The sequence below is a fragment of the Budorcas taxicolor genome, chromosome 21 (genome assembly GCF_023091745.1).
Source record: "Budorcas taxicolor isolate Tak-1 chromosome 21, Takin1.1, whole genome shotgun sequence".
Lineage (NCBI taxonomy): Eukaryota > Metazoa > Chordata > Mammalia > Artiodactyla > Bovidae > Budorcas > Budorcas taxicolor.
Genome location: NC_068930.1, coordinates 61,189,412 through 61,211,479, shown reverse-complemented (window position 1 = coordinate 61,211,479; position 22,068 = coordinate 61,189,412). Strand labels below are relative to the sequence as shown.

At 53.1% G+C, this 22,068-nt stretch overlaps 1 protein-coding gene across 1 annotated transcript in view; it reads right to left on the bottom strand.

The window, feature by feature from the left end:
* Positions 1 to 22,068, bottom strand: part of RIN3 (Ras and Rab interactor 3) — a 132,316-nt gene that overhangs the window by 8,674 nt on the left and 101,574 nt on the right. The window contains exons 6-8 of the mRNA XM_052659715.1: positions 16,034 to 17,608; positions 13,577 to 13,885; positions 422 to 553 (exon numbers count right to left, since the gene is read on the bottom strand). Coding sequence (XP_052515675.1) covers positions 422 to 553; positions 13,577 to 13,885; positions 16,034 to 17,608 — 2,016 coding nt within the window. The remainder of the gene's footprint in view (positions 1 to 421; positions 554 to 13,576; positions 13,886 to 16,033; positions 17,609 to 22,068) is intronic.

The window sequence follows — 22,068 nt, the reverse complement described above, 5'->3', positions numbered from 1 at the left end:
AGCCCTGTCTAAGAACTTGACCATCATTCCCTTATCGTTTATACTGCCAGCAACAGCTGTTCCCTCTGGGAAGACAGCCTTTTGTCCTTTATCTGATTGGTCCCTGTTTATCCTTCAGTGCTCAGCTCAGACATCACCTCCTCCAGGAAGCCTTCTCTGATTGCACAGACTAAGTACCATGCTCTGGTACCCTCAGGGCCTCCCTTGACAAGCCTCGATGAGAAGGTCTCTTTACTGGCCCAGCTCCCCTGCTAGTCTGTGAGCTGCCCTGGGACAGGGAATGTGTCAGGTATCCTGTCGTGCCCCAGGAATCTGGTATCCAGGTTTGGGTTGAGCTGCCCAGCGAGCCCCTGATGTGGCTGGGTCAGGGGTGGGCGATCGGCCCCGGGAGTCCAGAGATGGGTCTGGCACAGTGACTCACCCTCCCCCAGCTGCAGGGCGGGATCCATGAGCTCCATCATGTATTCCACGTTGAGAAGCATCTCTGTGAGGTTGCTGCGGGCCAGGACGTACATGAGCACCGGCAGGAAGTCGTCTGCCCCGTAGGGCTTCCCTGGGAGAGGAAGCAGGCGGAAGGTGGTGAGTGCGAGGCTCTCCTTGGGAGCCGCTCCCTGCCCAGGGCAAGGATCAGTGGTTTGCTGGGTGGGTGGGTGGTGGTCACCCCAGAAGAGGAACCTTCCTGTTTTCTCCTGACTCTTGACACAGGGTGAGCCTAGGATCAGCCTAGTCAGAAGGCCTGAGACACAGTCTGGGTTTTGGAAGAGGGAACCAAGAAAGGTGCCCTCCGCTGGGTGGGCAAGACCAGCCCCAAGAAGGTGCCCTCCGCTGGGTAGGCAAGACCAGCCCCTTCCCCTTTGCCAGCTCTTCCCCTCTGCCATCCTCAGTCAAGTTCACGTCACACTTCAGGGACCCACCCAGGAGCAGCTGTCTGTCTCAGGTGGATGTCTTCTGGGAAGGCTCCCTGCCTCTGTGAGCACACATCTCCCCGTCCACCTGCAAAAGCGAAGCCCTCCCTCGACCAGATGCCACAAGGCCTGAAGCTCCCCCTCCAACCTGCATTCTTTGGGGCTATGTGGTCAGTCATGTCCGACTCTTTCATGGACAGTAGCCTGCCAGGCTCTTCTGTCCAAGGGATTTTCCAGGCAAGAATACTGGAGTGGGTTGCCATTTCCTCCTCCAAGCAATCATCCTGACGCAGGGATTGAACCTGAGCCTCTCTGGCAGTTTAGCACAGGACCTGGATCTAAGTCCCAGGGTCAGCACTCACTGGCTTGCTCACTTGTGACCCTCAAGTGAGCTCAAGCTCAACCTCGCTGCACCTCAATTTCCTTGACTATAAAATGGGGATAACGACAGCATCCGTGCCTCATGTGGGTGGTTGTGATGTTTCAGTAATAAGACAGATGTTGTTATTGTCGTCTTTTAGTCACTCAGTCCTATCCGACTCTGCAACCCCATGGGTTGTAGCCCTCCAGGCTCCTCTGTCCAATGGATTTTCCAGGCAAGAATACTGGAGTGGGTTGCCATTTCCTTCTTCAACGAATCATCCTGACTCAGGGATTGAACCTGAGCCTCTCTGGCAGTTCCTGCATTGGCAGGCGGATCCTTGTACTGCTTAGCCACCTCAGTGGGAAGCCCCTCTTTTGGGTTAAGCAGTACCCTTTCCTGAGGGTTTCTTCTAAAACATAAATACCTCTGAAAGGAATAATCCATCACTACTGCTTTGTGTGGGCTGGGCGGGGGCAGGGGAGCGGCGCTTCCCTGGTGGCTCAGGTGGTAAAGAATCTGCCTGCGATGCGGAAGACCCAGGTTTGATCCCTGGGTCAGGAAGATCCCGTGGAGAAGGGAATGGCTACCCACTCCAGTATTATTGCCTGGGAAATCCCATGGACAGAGGAGTCTGGAGGGCTATCGTCCATGGGGTCGCAAAGAGTCGGACACAACTGAATGGTCAGCGTGTGGTGGCCTTGAAAGGTGCTCTCTCGGAGCGACACACACACACACACAGACACACACACACTTTGTGGAAAGTGTTCCTGGGCTCAGAGCTCCTGGCATGCCTTGGGGAAGCAGCAAGGTGGAGGTGGGCCTAACAGATGCCCTGAGGGCCTGTCATGGTTTTTGAGAGACTGAAATGAGAAAGAATACGAAAGTGCTTCAGTACCCACAGGGTGCAGTGGAAAAGTGAGCTATTCTTGGCACCTCTGTTCTGCTTTCTGAGGTGGCCTCAGTTTTTCCACCCGTAAAATGAACTGGTTGGTGGAGCTGGTAACACCCAGCACTGAAAAGCAGAGTCAGACCCAGGGCATGAATCTCACCCCCTACCAGCTGTGTGACCTTGACCTAACTGCTCTGCCTCTCTGAGCCTGCATTTCTGGCCAAATGTGAACCGACACAGACAGCATGACATCCTATGAGGTTTTGGTGAGAATTCTATGAAATGAATTACAGTGGAGTGCCCGGACACCGCCTCCACGGAAATGCCCACTAAGGAAGAACACTGTTCCTCTTTTTCCAGCTCTGTGCTCAGAGGCTCTCTGATGCCTTCTTTCAACTTTCCCATGTCTCTGCACGCAGGATCAGACAGTTTAGGAGAAAGTCTTTCATAACCTTTCTGAGCCTGAGACACAACTGAAGAGTTCCAGGGGACATAGTACTTCGTGCCAGGAGTTGTCTTCCATGTTGACAATTTAATTATTAGAATACTTGGAATATGGGAGATTCTTTTCCTGTTTGATTTATGAATTAGGGAACAAGGTGTGTCTGGCAACAGGGATGTGAAACAGTCCTGTGCCCTTTGGAATTCACCTATAACTCATGCTGACCAAAATTTTACTCTGCTTCCAAGAATATCATTTTGTTTTTTCTTGGTATTGTATTATTGGGTTGGCCACAAGATGGTATGGAAACACCTGAACGAACTTATTGGCCAGCCCAATGATAACTCACCAAACACAATAGTCAGGAAAGTTTATTTGCTTTTGAGCAGTGGTTCTCAACCAGGGAGATTCTGCTCTTTGGGGCCACTTGGCAATGTCTGGCATTGTTTTTGCTACTGGCATACAGGCCAGGGATGCTGCTAAAAACCCTACAATGCACAGAACAGCCCTCCATAGAAAGGAATTACTTAGTCCCCAAAGGTCTACAGTGCCGAGGAGAGAAAACCTGCTTGAGGGGTCAGCAACATTCAGCTAGGACTGTCCAGCTCTGGCCTGAGGTCTGAGGACTTAAGAGAGAAGGGGAAGGAACCCTTCAGACTGCGGCCCCAGGCTTTGCCCTTTTCTCGTTTCCACGCTCTTCTTGAGAATCTCAGCTGATCCTCAGGAAGGGCTCTGGGGCCCATCTCCTTGGTTCCTGTGATTTTGTGTTCAGCCACTCCACTGCAGGGGACTCCTTAGACCTCATATCTGTCTGTCCCTCCAGCTATCCATGAGCAACTTCCTCTCTGTCTCTCCAACGCACAGAGCAATGAGAGGCAGGGTGTGTGCAGGAGATGGTGCTGGGTAAGTGTGAATGAATGAATGCTGAGCTCCCAGCCAGATCTCAGAGCCCAAGCCTGGCACCAACTCAGACGGGCCTCTGCACAGACTCCAGGAGTCCTTTCCACACCAGGGGGAACTCAGGATGACATTCTGCCACCCACTGCCACACTCTGAAGAACACCCCGCTGTGCTGAATCGCAGCTGAACGCTACGGGCGCTTTCACTATCCTGCGCCTTGACACACGGTTCCCTCTGCCTGGGCCTCACTCCCTTCCTTTCCCTTACTAACTTCTTGTCCTCCCATATCCTCAATAGATGGTTCCTGCTCTAGTGCCCAGACCCTTGACTGTTTCAGAGCCTGCCCTTCTTGTGAACTGTGAGCTCCCTGAAGGCAGGGATGGAGGCTGTGTGAGCTTAGGCAGATCACTTAACCTCTCTGAACCTCTGCCCCATCATGGCCCTTCCAGTCTCCAGCACGGGGCTTGGAATCTAGGACACCAACAGTGCGCTGGCCCCACATGCCCTCCCACCAGGCCCTACTCTATTCTCCCACAGCTGGGGTCATGGTTGAGGTTACCAGGATCCATTATTATGGGCCTTAGACAGTGGTATGCTGGGAATGGTTAACAAGGGGTTCTCCAAAGAAAAAAGCTCTGCTTTGCAGGATCTGCCAATTATCATGGCATAAGTATTTCCCCAGTGGCCAACTTCAAGCTACCAACATGAACGTGGAGCAGGGAAGAGACGCAGATGACTAGCTTCCGTGAGATGGTTTGTACCATCACCGACTTAGCACACCAATGGCTTTGGATTCATCAAGTCCAATCTCACTATTAGGAAACTGAGGCTCAGGGATACAGAAATTTGCTCCAAGTGCCATGGTTGGTCAGTAGAATCTGGGTCTCTCTTCCCTGATGTGGTGAGAAATAATCACACAGGCTCCCTGACCTGAGAGCTCCTTCTGGACAAACACAACTTTTAAGCATCATTTAAAGGCACTGGCTCCCAGCCAATATCCTGGAGATAGTTAGTGCTGCATTCTCCTTCCTAAAAGCCTGGAGCCCAAGGCTTAGGGCTTGGGGCTCAGCCCTGCACACAGCAGGGCCTCAAGCGATAGGACTGAGATGCTGGGGGCATGGTTGTAAAACAACTGGCCTGTGATGAGAACATCTGTCTCGCATGGATCACAGATCAGTCCATCAAGCTGTGCCTCTGAAAGGGCCGCTGGGCTGCAGCCTGCATTTCCTACTGATTCTGGCTTTCTTTTTTGCCAAAGTCACATCTCTTTTCCATCTGTAGATGTTGCGGGGTGCCGATTACATTTTGAAGAGCTGGCTGGGGGTCTTATGCATGTTTTCATCAGCCAGGAGACTTTGGAGAAGAGCTCTGATAAAAATATGTTGAAGCTGCACACCTGGGTCACACAAACCGTGAGGACTAGAAGGGCCCTGTCTCAGCCACTTAACCAGCTGTGCTTTCTGGGGTCATGCCCTCTGAGCCTCACTTTTCTTATCTGCAAACCAGAGATATTAATAATAACAAAACTCAGTCTGTGACTCAGAGCCCTGATGACATCAAATGAGTGGCTGGATTAAAGACAAAGTTTTGTTTTCTAGGACGCATTTTCTGAAAGAGGGGTTGGCAAATTTTTTTCTGTAAAGGGCTGTGCATGCTAAGTTGCTTCAGTAGTGTCCAACTCTTTGTGACCCTCTGGGCTGTAGCCCGCCAGGCTCCTCTGCCCATGGGATTCTCCAGGCAAGAATGCTGGAGCGGGTTGCCATTTCCTTCTCCAGGGGGTGTTCCCCGCCCAGGGATTAAACCTGAGTCTCTTCCATCTCCTGCATCGGTGGGCGGGTTCTTTACCACCGGTGGCACCTGGGAAGCCCTGCACAGGGCTGGATAGGAGATATCTTAGTTCTGCTGTTTTAGTGGGCCACATGGCGGCAGAGAAGGAGATGGTTAGATAGCAACACCGACACAATGGGCATGAATTTGAGCAAAGGGGATATGCTTCACCAGGAGATAGTGAAGGACAAGGAAGCCCGGTGTGCTGCAGTCCACAGGGTTGCAGAGTCGACAACTGAGCAACTGAACTGAACAACCACCACATGGTCTCTGTCCCAACTATTCGACTCAGCCATTGTATAAAAAGCAGCCAGAGATGCTACGTAAATGAATGGACATGGCTGCCTCAATACCAATTTATCTATAAAACCAGATGATGGGCCAGAGTTGGCCTGCAGACCCCGATCAAGAGGAAAGAATACATCACCTTATCATAACTGCCCCTCGAAGTGTGTTGATTGGGCTCTTATGGAAAGTGACTGGCTGTGCAACAATCCTGGGGCAGCTCATGACTATGACCTGCTTTGGCCGTAACCCTCCAGCACCATTCCCACTTGAAGCCATTTCGTTCCTCCAGGAGGTTTTAACCCAAGACCCTCACTCCCCACCAATTAGGTTCAGGGCCCTTATAGCGGGTTTGCTGGCCCTGTCATTGCAAAAAATGGAAAAACAAATACACACTAACTCGGAGAGGCCTCCCCAGATGTCCCAACCCAGAACGGCAAACTCCTTCACACTCCCCAGACCCCTGAGCCTGTTTCATTCATTGAGATAGCCTGTTTCAGCACTGATGGTGTATTTCCAAGGAAACAGGAGGCACTGGTTCCTTGTTTATCATCTGTTTCTTCCCACTAGAATGAAAGCTTTATGAGGGCAGGGACATATTGTGCTCACTATGTATATCCAATGCCTCAACAGTGTGTGTGTGTGTGTGTGCGTGCGTGTGCGTGCGCGCGCTCAGTTTTGTCCGACTCTCTGCGACCCCATGGACTGTAGCCCGCCAGGCTCCTCTGTCCATGTTAATTTCCCAGGCAATAATACTGGAGTGGGTTGCCACTTCCTACTCCAGGGGATCTTCCCGACCCAGAGATTGGACCTGGGTCTCTGGTGTCTCCAGCATTGATAGGGGGATCCTTTATCACTGCACCACCTGGGAGGCCCCCTCAACAGCAGTAGATGTTTGATAAATAACATTTGCTAAATGAATGAATGAACATCTTTTATCTCACTGCACGGTTGTCACCTGTTGAATGCGCCATGTCTTCCACTTGAATTGTGACCATCCTAAAAACAGGCGCTGGGTTTTCCTGTTAACATTCATATTGTCAGTTAAGTGTTTGCTGAACTGTTGAATGAATGAATTTATCTGATAAAAACACAGGATGGCAGGAACTAGAGAGCATCTAGAAAGGAGGTTTTAAACTTACTTTTGCTGTGGAAACCTTTGGTTAAGGGGTATTTTATACAAAACTTGGCTTCTCTGGTTGATCAGAGTCAGACAGCAGGGCTGACCTCCTATTTCCTCTCCTCTCTCCTCTCCCCTGCAAGATGTCCCCAGCACTTTGAGAGTTCTCTGGGACCAGTTTGAAAACCACCAGTCCAGTCTGAACTCCCAGCTGCACAGATGACAGAGCTGGAGCCCCTGGCAGGGAGGTTCCCTATAGCCTGTGGCTGACGTGAGATGAGAAGCCAGCCTCTCTCCCACTGAGCTTCCCAAAGCGACCCTGTTAGGCTGTTTGTGCTTTCTGCAGAGGCTGCTTACGTCTCAGTTCTGCTTTGAGCAACACCACATCCTTGAGGAAATCGCTCTGGCCTCCTGAGTTCCTCTTTAGGGAGCTCAGCCCACAAGGCAGTCAACCACACAGGCTGTGGGTGCAGAGACCCAAAGCCGAAAGTCCCAGACTGGCTGGAAAATGTATGAAGCTACTGTAATTGGGTGTGGCCTCTCTGAGGTCATCTCTGACCTGAGGGTGCCCTGGAGAAGCAGGGGAACACGGCAGTTTAGCACAGGACCTGGATCCAAGTCCCAGGGTCAGCACTCACCCGCTCACTTGTGACCCTCAAGTGAGCTCAAGCTCAACCTCGCTGTACCTCAATTTTCTTGACTATAAAATGGGGATAACAACAGCATCCGTGCCTCATGTGGGTGGTTGTGATGTTTCAGTAATAAGACAGAATGTTGTTATTGTTGTCGTTTAGTCACTCAGTCCTGTCCGACTCTTTGCAACCCCATGGACTGTAGCCCTCCAGGCTCCTCTGTCCATGGGATTTCCCAGCCAAGAATACTGGAGTGGGTTGCCATTTCCTCCTCCAGGGGATCTTCCCTACCCAAGGACTGAACCTGCATCTCCTGCACTGGGAGGTGGATTCTTTACTACTGAGCCACCTGGGAAGCCCAAGTAAGGCAGAAAGTGATGAACATGGTACCTGCTGGGTTACTGGACCGTGAGAAATGTTAGACATGGTTATTATACAAGACAGGAGGGTAACGTGGCTTCTAATCCTCAGTGGCACTAATGGTAAAGAACCCGCCTGGCAATGCAGGAGACCTTAAGAGACAATGGGTTCGATTCCTGGGTGGGGAAGATGCCCTGGAGGCGGGCATGGAAACCCACTCCAGTATTCTTGCCTGGAGAACCCCACGGCCAGAGGAGTCTGACTGGCTGTGGTCCATAGGGTCAGAGACAGTCAGACACGACTGAAGTGACTTAGCACGCAATCCTCAGAACATGACGTCTTAGAGGTCCTGAACCCCATTTCTGTTGTGGGGCAGAAAAACAAGGTTGTTCTTTGCTTCCAGGCCAGGCACATAGCTTCTCTGTCTGTCTGTGTTTCTCCCTTCTGTTACCTGCATGTCAATGCCTACGGGACTTAGAAAGCCTCCCCCAACCTGGATCCCTGGATGACTGTATGGCGTGGAGCCCACTCCCCTCTCCTCTATCCAATTGGACCTACATGTGTGAGAAATAAATTTGTATTGAGTTAGAGATTGCAGGGTTTGTTACAGCAGAAAGTATTTCCTTAACTAATTATCTATTTATCTACCTGTCTATATCTATTTCAAAGAGACCAGATAGAAATCTATCGCAATACTAATCATCTTTTTCTGTAATAAACGATTAGTGACGTTTGTCATTAGAAATCAGTTTAGACTTTTTAAACACAGATTTTTAAAAACCCACAGCCTGCCCTCCGTCTCTGTCCTCTCTACCCTCGGTAGATGTCACGGGCCTTTTGTTCCACACACCTGGGGTCTCCCTGAACCAGCTCCCCAGACTACTGAAGGAAGAGGAAGAAGCGGCGGGCCGGCCTTCACTGCTCTCTGGGATGCTGCCTGCTGTTTATCTATATTAGAAGAAGGTTCTTTGTTTTCTTTTAGAAAGAGTCCCCATATTTGCATACACTGTATTTCTCTTTCCTTCCCCCTCCTCTTGTGGAGGAGTTCTTGGACTTGAAGCTATTTCCTCCCAACAGCAAGGTCAGCCCTGAATGTATGGTCTTAGATACTGAAGAGGTGGCAACCACTTGTTTATCAAAGTAATGGGAGGGATGATTCTAGAAGTTCTAACTGCTCTCACCAGGCCTCATGCAGTCTGCTCCTGGCTGCAGAAAGGAGGGCCAGGTCGATCCAAAGCCATCTGTCTTCATGAACTCTCCACTCTGCCTGACACGGGCCCTAAACCAGCTTCACTGGAAGAAGTACTTGATGGGGATTTATGAGTTCAGGGATCTGTTCCCAGGATCTGCCTGGTACAGTGCTGGAGGCACAGGCTCTGGAGTGAGGAAATCCCAGCCTTGAATCCAGGCCCATCCGTATCACGGCATTAACAGCAACTGCCTTCTGGAACGGAGAAGGCAATGGCACCCCACTCCAGTACTCTTGCCTGGAAAATCCCAGGGACGGAGGAGCCTGGTGGGCTGCAGTCCATGGGATCGCTAAGAGTTGGACACGACTGAGCGACTTCACTTTCACTTTTCACTTTCATGCATTGGAGAAGGAAATGGCAACCCACTCCAGTGTTCTTGCCTGGAGAATTCCAGGGACGGGGGAGCCTGGTGGGCTGGTGTCATGGGGTTGCAGAGTCGGACATGACTGAAGCGACTTAGCAGCAGCAGCAGCCTTCTGGAAAAGAAGGCCTGGTCCATGATCCCAGGCCTCATGTCTCCAAGTTCCATCTTTTCCCCTACATCCCAGCACGCTGCCAGCAGCCATGCCTTGCGGGTACCAGTTACTATTGCCAGCATCGTGTAATGGGAAAGAGAGGTGGGTGGAGCTTCCTGTGGTGTAGGGGATGTGGGGGGATGGGGAGAAAGGCTTTTTTTCTGCTAAAAGCGGGTCAGTGGTGAAGGCCAGCAGCACCCAAGCTGGAGGTGTGCCCTCCACGGGGTCGCTGATGCCTCCCAGGGCTTCCATGGGGCGCTGTGGGTCTGTGGACCATACTCTGGGTAGCAAGGTGCTGGAAGCCTCTGGGTTGAATGGGGATAGGGATGAGGGGAGTCGGGGTGGGGTAGGGGGTGGGGAGCTGGGGTAGATGTGAGCAGAAGGCCCGAGGTAGAGGGCCTGGTCCTAAGATCATGGAAGGTCCAAGTCAGCAGAGAATTTAAGAGATTTGGCTGAAAATGTCTAATCATGAGGAAACATCTGACAAACACAAAATGAGGAACTTTCATGACAAAGAAACAGTGAGGTGGGGGGTGGGGAGGGAAACCTGTATTCCTTAAAAATGTCGATGTCACAGAAGACAAAGAAAGGCTGTGAAGTTCCAGATTAAAGGAGACAGCGAAATGTGATCCCTGCCCTCCCCCTGGATCCTGAGCTGGAGGAGGAAGAGCTAAAGAAAGCCCCGTGAGATCACTGACTGCCCGGAGTACAGAAGGTGCTGTGGAGAAAAACACTGTATTGATGTAAAATTATGAAGCAGGCGAGTTTAATGTGGTTATGTGAGGGAATACCCCTATTTTTAGAAGTACCTGGGGTAAAGGGCCAAGCTGTATGTGAACCTGCCCTCACATGATTCAGGAAGAAATTACATATGCACAGAGAGCAAAAATGATAAAGCAAATGATGTTTAAGATATTAGCAGTCCACAAAGGGTATGCGGATGTTTTTCTTTTAACGTATTATTCCTGCTCTTGAAGTTTTTGAAGTCTGGAATTATTTCCAAATGAAAAATTTTCTTTTAAAAAAACTAAAAAGTCTAGCAGCAGAACGGGTTATTTCAAACAGAATCCCAGATGGAACCCTGTGTGTAAAACAGGGACAAGCAGGGCTGCCCAGGGTCAAGCCCAGCCTCATGTCCCTTTAGTGGCCCCTGGGGTGCCTCCTGGAACCCAGCTTGGAAACCACTGAGTGGGTTCAGCCTCCACGTTTTAGGTGAACCTGGTGACTAGGCAGCCATTCCTGCAACCTCTCATCCACTGGACGCTCACATACATATCTGGTCGCATCTGAGCCTCACCACAGTCCCGAGAGAGGTGTTCCCAGCCCCCTTGTAAGTGACAAAATGGAGGCTCTGGAAGATTAGTACCTCCTTGGAGCCTGAGCCATCCGGGTGATTTCCAGGTCCTCTCCCAATGCCCTGCATGGCAACCTGAGAGGCAGGTCGTATCATCTACATTTTACACACAAGCAGAGGCCCCATGAGATTCAAGTCCAAGCCTACAGCACCGAAGCTGGGTTCAAACCCGTGTCCATGATTGAACCCCCCCCCCCCCCCCCACATCCCTGCTCTTCTCTTCACCTGCATCCTCCCAGGTGAAGAGGCTGAGGCCCCGAGGGGGGCAGCCCAGCCGTGCTCAGGGCATAGGGGAGACGGAAAGTCCACTGGGTCAGTGGCCAGTGCTCAGGCAGCGATGGCTACCTGAACAGAAAGCCATCTGCTCCCGGTGGAGCTGTTTCCGGTGGGGACTCTGCACACGGAGCCATGAATTTCTGCCTGGAGCTGGCTTCTCAATCAGCAGAGATATTCCCGTCTCCCTGCACCCCCAGCTCCACCCCCGCCAGCAAGGGCTGAGGACAAGGAAGCTCCCAGCATCCTTGTTCTGCTCCGTCTTTCTCAGGCTGAACTCTGACTGCGTCTCTCTAGCAACTGTCCTTCTTCTCCCTTACACTTAGCCTTTTCCTCCCCCATTCCCTGCTCACTGCTAAGTTTTCAGTAAGTAAATTCACTGTCAGCAAAACTCATGGTGTTTGAAGCCACTGCCAATAAACTGGGTGTTTAAGCTAAAGGTTTCTGAGTCAACGGGGGACTCGCTGAGGATGCAGCTGCCCTTTTCAGGCCCAAAGCTGCCTCCTTGATAACATCTCAGGGTCTGTAGAGCCCTTGGCTCTGACTTTGCCCCAAGCCCCCACACGGCAGGGAGAATGACTGCCCACATGAGTTCAGACGGAGGGAGGTAATTGTCCTTGTCAAGTGCCAGCCACTGAGCTGCATGCAAACTGCAGGCTAATCTAACTCCCACAACAGCCCCATGAAGTGATTGTGGTTGGGCCCATTTAACATGGGGGAAACTGAGGCTCAGAGCTCTGACATAACCTTGCACCATACCCTAGTCTCACACACATGCTTTCTGTTGGTCTGTGGCCATACTGGCTTGCCCTTCTGCAAGACAGATGGATAACCCCTCCCTTCAAACAGCCACCATTGCGAAAGCCCGCTAGGAACCATGTGTGGCCGGCTGGCATTTTACACATGTTATTTCTAATATTTACAAGTGACCAAGCGTGGCTTCTGAAATGTTAGGGGTCTGAGTTTCACCTCTTTGCAAAACAGCTTCCAGAGATGAGGGAACTGGGTCCTATAAAGGAGTTAAGTAAATCATTCAAGGTCACACGGGTAGTAAGTGACAGATCAGGAATCTGAACCCATCTGTATGGCTACAGAGGTAACAATCCTTCCATTCTCCCTTTCCATGGCTGTCGTGTACAGTCACACAGGTTGCTTACTGTACAAGGACATGAAGCTGAAGGGGTAATCAGGGGATGAAATGCAGCCAACACTCTGTTCACTAACGTGTGCACCACAGTGCAGTGATGCCTGTCCTTGTCTGCCGGGAGCAGTGCTGTGGTAAACTGATTATAAATGATCCCAGTGATTCCCTTCTCTACATCTGTACCCCTTGCTTTGTTCCTTTGCAGCTCTTCTCAGCATGAAGGGAAGTCTAACTCCTCATCCTTTAAATCTGGGCTGGTCTTGTGACTCAGTGAGTCAGTGAAATGGTTCATTGTGCACTGTGCTAGTTCAAGTCCAGACCGAGAGACTTTGCACTTGCCCACTTGGATCCCAACTACCACCGTTGGGCAGACGCTTGGGCTAACCTGCTGCAGAATTAGAAATATGTGGCCCAGTCACCCCCTTTCCAGACCAGTCAACAACCAATCAACCACCCAAACTTAAGCAGGACCATCTTAGTCCAGCCAGCCTCCAAGTGACCCCTCACATGGACCCTCAAGCCAGCCCAACCAAGCTCAGGTGCACCCAACCAGATCAGGGTAAATGCCCAACTGACTTCTGTAACTGATTCCTGTGGCCATTAAGGGCTGAACTGCGTTCTTTCACAATCCGTTTGTTGCAGACCTAGGCCTCAGTGCAGGGGACCTTATTTGGACATTAGGTCTTTCCAGATATAATTAGTTAAGATGAGGTCATCCTGGAGGAGGGTGGGCCCCTAATCCAGTATGACTGACATCTTTATAAAAAGGGGAAATTTGGACACAGATACACGCACAGACAGCACACCACGCAAAGGCTGGAGTGATGCTGCCACAAGCCAAGAACTCCCAGAAGCTAGAGGAAAGGCTTGGAACACATCCTTCCCTACAGCCTTTAGAGGGAGTAGGGCCCTGCTGATATCTTGATCTCAAAAATGCCAGTCGCCAGAACTGTGGGCCAACACATTTCTGTCGTTTAAGTCACCAGTCTGTGGAACTCTGTCACGGCAGCCCTAGGAAACAAAGATAGTGCCTTTGCCTGATTCATACAGAGGCACAGTGTGGGCTGGACTCCTTGCCTGCTTCCAGCGTGGCTGCCAATCACGGCACTCCTCCCAGCTCCCAGGGAGCACAAGGGGTGCCCAGGAGTTCCACTACTCCCACCCTAACAGATCTCTGAATCTGGGACGGCTTCTCCCGTGCCTCTCAATGGCTCTGGAGTTCTTGAGGGGAAGGGGTCACAGCCACACATAGCATCACTGGTACAGGGACCCAGAGAGAACCCACAGCCCAGGGCCCCTCCCGGCTACCCACCTACCTGGGTTGCCGAGGGCCATGGAGTCGTAGATGAGCTTACAGGTCTTAAGCAGGATGGAGATCTTCTTCTCGGGCGAGTAGGCCTTGTGCATGCTGGCGAACTTCTGCAGGATCTTCTCCATGACGGGCACCTCTGGCACGCTGGTGGTCACGCCCAGGTCGGTGGTAGTGGTGGCTAGGATAACCATCTGGTTATCCTTGAGCTGCTGCAGTGAGCTGTCCTTGCTGTGGATCTCATGCAGGCAGGAGTAGATGGCTTCCTTCAGGGGCTTCAGGACACACTTGTACAAGGCAGACTCCACAATGGCTTCTATAGGCGAGTGAGAGACAGAGGGTGGGATGGGGAGACCAGCGGCAGGGATCCCGCCCCCAGGCCTTGTTGCCCAACAGTGTGGCTTCCCCATCCCTGGTCCCTGGAAGGACATATTCACAGCCCTGGCAGGTTCGGCCCACAGTTCTGCCAGGTGAGACTGTGCAGTACATTCACAGAAAGGCACAATGCTAAGGGCACAGGGGCCCTCCAGGACCCATACGTGGTGTCCTAATGCTTTTCACGGGGCCTGGCACAGATCTAACTCTCATAGGGCTGCCTATTAGTAAACAATCTGAGAGGGTCCTATTCACACGGGAGATGTGCATTCTACAAGCTGTGCAACTGTGCCTGGAGGGCCTGAGGGCCCAGTAAATGTTTGACATTTAAAAAATGTCAAATGTAGTAAATGCTTGACATTTAAAAAAAGAGTTACTCTTTTAAAAAAATTATATATATATTATAATAATTATTATTATTTGGCTGTACCACAAGGTTAGGATCTTTATTTTCCAACCACAAATCAAACCTGTGCCCCCTGCAGTGGAAGCATGGAGTCTTAACCCCTGGACTGCCAAAGAAGTCCCAGTAGAGTTATTCTTAATATGTATTTTTCAGTTACCAGATCCATTTGCCTCTAGTCTCAAAAATACAGTGTAGCCAAAACCTGATTTCTCATCTTTTGCATGGCTACCACCTGGACCTGAGCCGTCATCATCTCTTACCTGACTTATGTTAATAGCCTCTTGCCGTGGCTTCTTTTAGTCCTTTACTCAACATAGCAATGGAGAAGGCAATGATAACCCACTCCAGTGTTCCTGCCTGGAGAATACCAGGGACAGAGGAGCCTGGTGGGCTACAGTCACGGGGTTGCAAAGAGTTGGACACGACTTCACTTTCTTTCTTTCTTTCATGCACAAAAGAAGCCAAAGTCTTTCCCATGGCCCACAAGCCTCTCTGTGATCTAACCCTGTGACCCCTCTCACTCATTACCTTGCCTGCTCCCTGTGTTCAGGCTGCTCCAGCCACCCCAGCCCTCCTGCTATTCTGCCAACCTGCCAGGTTTGCTTCTACCTCAGGGCCTTTGCATCTGCTACTCCCTTTCCCTGGAGGAATGCGCATGGCTATTTGCATGGCTTATTCCTCCTCTGTTCAAACGCTATCTTATCCAAGAGGCATCTTGATCAGCTAGTAGAGTGAGAATCAGTCATCTCTGATCTAACAACACTGCAACATACATGTCATAATTCTCACTCAACAGATGGATCAACTTAGGCTCTGCTGGTACAGGTCACAGTTAGTTAGGGGCTGAGCAAGGATTTGAACCTGGGTCAACCTGATACCAAGACTGATAGTAGTGAAATATTCTTGGGAAGTCTTTTTGGCTCTACTTAATTCCTGGGGAGGGGGGTGAGGGTGGGAAGGGTCTCGGCTATTGGCCCTGGTAGCAGAGGTCCCAAGTCCTGTCCCTGTAGAGAGACACCTGAGCTGCCTCATCTCTGGGAGTGAGGGAAGAGCCTCTGTTCCCATGACTGAGTCTCAGCAGAGGGCATGCCTAGAGTTGGCTCATGTCTGGGTTTGGGGCGGGTCCTGGCTGTCTCGGTCCTCATCCTACAGCCTCCCTCTTCTCCTTTGCCTCTCCAGCCTCGCCAACAGGAGAATGCATGGCTGCCTTTGACTCCCTCACCCCACTCCTGTCTGTCCCTCCAAGTCCCCGGAGCCTCTGCAGCTGGAGGTGTGGAGACTCAAGAGGCAGGGACCTGCGGTCAGCTTCCCCACTGCTTCTGGCTCCTATGTGACCTCGGCCAAGTGTTTTTCCCTTCCAGGCCTTTTCCCCTCATCTGCAAAACAAGAGGTGCCCTCTCAGGTCCCTTCATCTCAAGCCACCAGGTCTCCTGCGGAGATGGCCTCTGGCCCTCAATAGCCTCACGTTACTGCTTCTTAGACCGCTAATTGCTCCTGGCGACTGTCTCCCTAATGAAACCAGGAGCATCCTGAAGGTGGGGGCCGGCCATCTGGGTCCATGAGCCGACTTCTGAAGGGAGAGGCAGAGCAGTAGAAGGGTTATTTGCAGAGAGGGCGGACTGTCTGGGATCGTCCCGGCCCACCCCCCCAACCGCCCGCTCCCAGCCCCTGCCCGGGACCGACCTAGCTCCTCCTCGGTGTGCAGGGCGGGGTCCACCAGTGCCTTGAGCTCGGTGCTCTGCAGCAGGTAGCTCTTGAGCTGGGTCATCATGGTGCGGATTTCCTGCAGCATTTCGGTGCTGGAGGTCTGCTGGGACATCATCTCCAGGCTGTACACTTTGTAGTCCTGCACCAAGTTGCCGAAGTACGAGCCCTTGTCCTGGGCCAGCTCCACCACCTTCTTGTACAGCTTGCGGTTGTTGGACAGGAAGGCATTGAAGACATTGCTGAAGCTCGCAAAGCTCAGCCGGTGGCGCGCCTTGCCCAGGATCATCGACGGTTTCTTCTTCATGCCAGGGCTGCTGAACTGATCCAGCTCCTCCTCTGTGCTGCTGGTCGAGTATGAGTCCTGGTCAGTGGCCGAGGCAGGCACCCCCGAGCTGTCCGAGAGGGAGGCCAGGGAGCCCTTGAACTCTGGAGCGCTCTGGGCTCGGGCCCCTGCTGGGGCATGCGAGGTCTGATTACCCCCGGCGGGGGAGGCATGACCTTGGATCTCTCCCTGGGGGGGACCAGATGTGGGCTTCTCTGGGGCCTCCCCTGCTGTGGAGAGCTTGGCAGTCTCCAGGGGAGTTGGGAGGACAGAGGCCAGCTGCCGGGAGACCCGTTTCTTCCTGGGAGGCGGGACTGGGGCTTGTCGGATCGTCCTTGGAGGCTCTGGCGCGCTGCCCGGGTTGCTGGCTTGGGCTGATGCTTCCTGGCCTGGCTCTGTGGTTCTCCGAGGCCTGTCTCCGGCGCTGTCTGAGGTCCGCTGGGGAGGCACGCGGAGCGGGGATGCCCTGGAAGGACCCTCGGGGGCCCCCTCTGCGGCCGGCCCCCTGTCTGGCTTCCCTGCGCTCTGGTCCTCCAGGGAGACCTTCTCGGAGATGCGGCGTCTGGGAGGAACCGTGGGGAGGCTCTTCTTCGTGGCCACTGGGGGAGCGGGGGCTTTCAAGGGGCTGGCGGCTGCCCCAGGCTTCATCTCTTCCTCCCTGAGAGGGTCCAGGCCTGTGAGGGGGCGTGGGAGCCTCTCACAGGCTGTCATGGGTGGCTGGCTTGGAAGCTCCGGGGGGCCCGGGGCATGGGGTGCCAAGTGGGGGGCAGGTCCTGGGGGTGAGGGCGGAAGAGCCTCTGGAGGCGAGGGAGCCGCCGCCAGGGGAGAACTGGGCAAAGGACTGGCTGGAGAGGGAGGAGAAGCAGGAGGAGGCCGGCTGAAGCCCGGGGGGTGCAGGGGGAGTGGCGGGGGAGGGGGCGCCGGGCGGCGGGGGGCCCACCGGGAGGTGGGTGAGGTAGCGTCAGAGCTGGGGGGCGCCGGGCGCGAGGGGCAGTTTCCAGCTGGGGCCTGGTCGGCTGGCGGGGCACGGCCACAGTCCTCGATGAAGATCGGATTCACAAACCACAGGCGGCCATTTCCTATGGATAGCTCGATTTCACACGAGCAGTTTTCGGGATGGGCGGTGGACTTGAGGCTGGAGGCGGGGGGCGCTCCGGGGGCTGGGTCTCTTGGGGCTTCCGCTGGACTCCCACCTCCTCGCCGGGGGTTCAGCGAGGAGTCCCAGAAGCCTGTCCGAGAAGAGAGAGGGAGAGGCGGTCAGTCCCCGAAGCCGGGCCCCTGCGTGGACCGCACCGGGTGGTCTTTGCGGGCTGCGTGGGGGCAGGGCCGAGGGAGGGCCGGCAGCGAGGTGTTTGCTTCACTCGCTGGAAGGTTGTTTTCCCCTCCTGGACTGTTTTAAACCTCTCCCACCACTTCCTGCCTCGGGAGGGGGAAGCCCCACGCCGTCCTCCCCTGCGGTGTCAGTGCCGGGGTGGGGCCAGGACGGTGCTGGCGATAGGCTCAGCGCCTCGGTCCTGTGCCCTGGCATGTGAGAGCCGCCCGAGGGGCACACATGGCCTGTGGTGCAGGGACGTGTGGGCATAGAGTGGACGAAGTCCAGAGCTCCCGTTGCTGAGCAGTTGGGGGCTCGGAAGCGAGTCTCCAGGCCTTCCTAGGCCTCGATCTAGAATGGGGTCCCAACAGAGAAGGGACTTTGGGCCTGGTTTTGGCCACTGCAGTTGTCACAGCAGGAATAATGAATTATGGATGGTGGCCAGTGAGCTCAGACCTGACCATCCAAGGGGGGGAACGCCTGCCCACTGCAAAATGATTCCACCTCTGGTCAATCTCGCTGCTAAAGCAGGAAAATGCCCTCTTGCCCTCAGCTCGGAGAGCTTGAGCTCCTGCACTGCTGAGTCCCCAGCACACGCCTTTCTCTTGACTCAGCCCATGGCTGAGGCCACCAGAGCAGGCCTTTCCCTCTCCAGGTACTGATGGTCAGAGCCAGGCTTGTTCTGGGTAAGAGGCATGGGATGTTCAAGTCGGGGGCTGACGAGATCATAGGAGGTCCCTACCTTTCGGTACCAAGCCCTCTGGAGAACCTGATGAAAACCTGGGATGCTCCAAGAAGGCCCCCAGGGGCACATTTTGAGAACAAGGTCAGAGGGCTGGCAGGTCACTGCGAACTCATTCAAGCAGTCCCTTCTGCTGGAGAGCAGTAGGGAACCCAGGTCTTGTCCAGGCTATTTTAGAGATCGATAGTGCCAATTCCTTGTTAATGAGGCCAGGCCTCCAATCTCTCACCCAAGGGTCTTTACCTCCGGGAAGGAGTCATCAGTAAGAAAATTACCAAAAATAGCATCAAAGACAATACCAGGAACAAACATGAGCTGGATCCTGGGTGTGTGGGCTGCTTGCCCTACTGGGACTGTCTCAGGGTCTCTGACCACAGGCCTCGGCTGTAAGTCCTCAGGTTGTCCCCATGTGACAAATGAAGATAAGGGACCCAGAGAGACAAAAGGTCACCAGGTCAGGGAATGAAGGAGCTGGGGTGTGAACTAGGTCGCACCAGTTCTGAAGGCCTGGTGCTGGGCCCATGTGTTACACGCATGGCTGCCCTTCATAGGAACTTGTGACACTTCCCATCCTTGTTGCTCTTCTGGCCTGAGTGAGGGGCGAGGTGGCGTACACCCCAGAGCCAGGGTCAGGGTAAGAACACAACAGGTTCTCAACACTGGAAGAAAGGAGACGCTGCAAGATGGCCGAGGGCAGCTGTGTGTGCGTGTGTGTTCATCCCAAGGGATGGGCACTCTCAGGGATGTGGGTGTTCACCAGCTTGCTGGCCAAGGAGGTAGAAACCCGATCCAGGTGAGCGATGCGTAATTCCAGGACAGCAGCGCTGCTGAGAAGCTGAGAGAGCGCCGTGTGCATCCCTCTGGGGTGGGGCCATCGCGATGGAGCAGAGCAGGGCTCATGGTGCAGCCCTTTCGTGGCCAGAGACCCCATGTCTGGAAGTGCTTTGGCCAGCTGTCTCCACTGTATCAAAGATGACAAACTTTCATGTGACTTTCCAATGTGCGCCCCTGCCAGTCACTCCCAGAGGACATGGGGGGCCCAGCGTGGGAGGGTGTGTCTTCAAGCTCTCCCACCATCTACGGGGGTGGGGGGGGAGGGCTGTTTCTCATAGCCACCTGTGCCTTGTGCTTTGCTTTCTTGGGCAGCTACTGACCCCTCCGTGAGCTGTCCATGCTCTTGGGTACTTTGCACAGTCTTCTTGGAAGGCTTCCTAGCAAGGAGCAAGCAGGCAGCCAGTCTGATGAAGGGACTGGGCAGCAGCCCCATAGGTGAGCTGAGGCTCCCAAGGCTCACCTCCAAGTTCCTGAAAGACCCTTCCTTCAGGAGAAGGTACAAGTCACAGGGCAGGCAATCAACAGAACTGCCCACCTGTGCCTGGACACTCCCATTACTGCTCCCCCAGATCATGGCCATAGCCTGCCTCCGTGTCCCCACTCTGCCTCCAATCCATTCTACTCCTGGCGGCTCTATGCTGGGCGTATCGCAGACCCTTGACTGCTATTTGTTCAGAATCACTTTCGAGCCTTCAGCCTGGCATTCGTCCCCTGTGGGATCTGACCCTCTACACCTTCACCTACTGAATCTCCACCCTCGTCTCTCTGCTGCTCACTTCTTCCTGAACACACCATGGGCAGCTCCACCTTTGGGTCTTGGCTAATGTTTCCTCTGCTTGGAATGTTTTTCCCACCCTCTCCACCTGGCAAACTCCTTCCTACTCAACCTTCAAGACCCGAGTCAAATGTCACCAGTTTGGTGGAACTTTCCTGACACTTTCAGGCCATGCCTACACTCCCCTGGTTCCCCTACCCTGGTGCACACTGATGAGACAGACCAACCCTAGGACTGTCCTCTGGTTTCATCCTGGGCCTGGGAGGGTGTCTAAAGACAAGAAGTAAAGAAGTGAGAAAATGAGAGGTGAGCCAAAAGGAGAGCAAAGAGCTCTTTAAGTGATGGACCACCAGCCAGACCACCCACCTCGGGACAGCAGTGGCGGGGCGGGCATCACACAGGAAAAAAGAACACATTTTCCACTGCTCAGATCTGCCTTTCTACACGAGTGGAAGAGACAGTGGGGTTCAGGGAAATATGTCCAGGGGCTGGGTGACTAGGAACTGCTCCCCTGCCCCAAAGATAGGCCTGGTGGTTACACCCCGCAGGGTAGAGGCCTCAAAGCCAAGGCTGCTCCAAGAGGTGGGAGAGCTGGGACCCAAGGAGCTACACCCTGAGGTCTGGGGGCCTGTTAGGGAACTAAGGTCTTCATGCCTTTTTTTTTTTTTTTTTGAAAAAAGGAAGTAGGTAACTTTCTCTGCAGAATGCCAAGGCCAGGGGAGAAGCAGAAGGCTGTCATGCAACCATAGTGGTTGGTGCGGCCGTGGGCGTCTGCACCTAGTGGCACCAGGCCAACCTCGGCTCAGCGGCCACAGTTCCCCTAAGGGCCCAAGCCCACTCCTCCTGTGTGCTGTCCCCAGACTCTGGCCGACGTCCTGCCGGCCCTGTGGCCTCCTGTGTCTCAACTGGAGATGCCTCCTGCCAGGCATCCACACCTATAGTCCTCAGAGGGCCTTGGCCAGGCCAGGTGCTGGGCTCTAGACCCTGAGGACATGCGACAAAGGTTTCACACTTGAGGAACCCCAGGAACAAAGAGGGCATGAATAAAGGCAGCCAAGTGTTCCAGATGCCATGGAAACTGCTAGAAAGTCTGATGAGATCAGTGGGTGAATGGTTTCTGTGACATCCCAAAGGTGGGCTGTTAAGACAATCATTCAAACTAGACTTTCCAATGAATTTTTGACAACTAGGGAAGTTCTCATTGTATAACATAAAGGCAAAAGCAAGTTACAGGCCAGCTTGGAAGAGTTATAGCACATATTCTCTTTTTAAACATATTTCAGAAATATAAAACATATACGCACTGCAAACATGTCTGAGAACCTCTGCAAGTCTAACTTGCTTTCTCTAGATTCCTTTTGCGCTAAGAAGAATTAACTGCACAGTTTAGTGAACCGCTCCCTGTGTTAAATCTGTGGCCCCAAACTTCTACCTACAGAACCCTTTTGAACGCTCGCTTTTCCAAGGCTAAGCTCAGACTTTCTTACATCAGCTCAGGAGCAAACATTCTGGGCGATCACATGGTGCTGAGCTTGTGAGTCAATAACCCCATTTCAGCACCACATCTCTGTCTGAAGAGCAGGCTTGTGCAATGATCTGGATATTTATGACACTCTATTCATTTTGTAAAAAGTGAGTAGAGGGCCAGAAAAAGAAACATTGCTGACACTAGAGGCAGAAAACACAAACGCCTCATAAACTTATTCCAATGACAAGGTCATCAGATGGGTATGTGGGGGCGGACGTCAGAGCCCCACGGATGGAGGAGTCGGGAGCGGGAACCAGGGGTTAAGGAGGCTGAGCTGTGTGCAGAGAAGAGCATCTGCTGCCTGCAAAGCTGGGCGGACGCTCTGCTCCTATCACGGAGATTCCCCGGCCTCCTTTCACTAAATCTCCTTTTATCTTAAGCTCTTTTGAGTTGGTTTCACTTCTTTGCCTTGCTTAGAATGTGTGATGCGCTGGGCACCGCGCCTGGGGCGTCCGGCCCTTATTTTTGCTTATTTGTCACTGCTACTGCAGGTGAAGG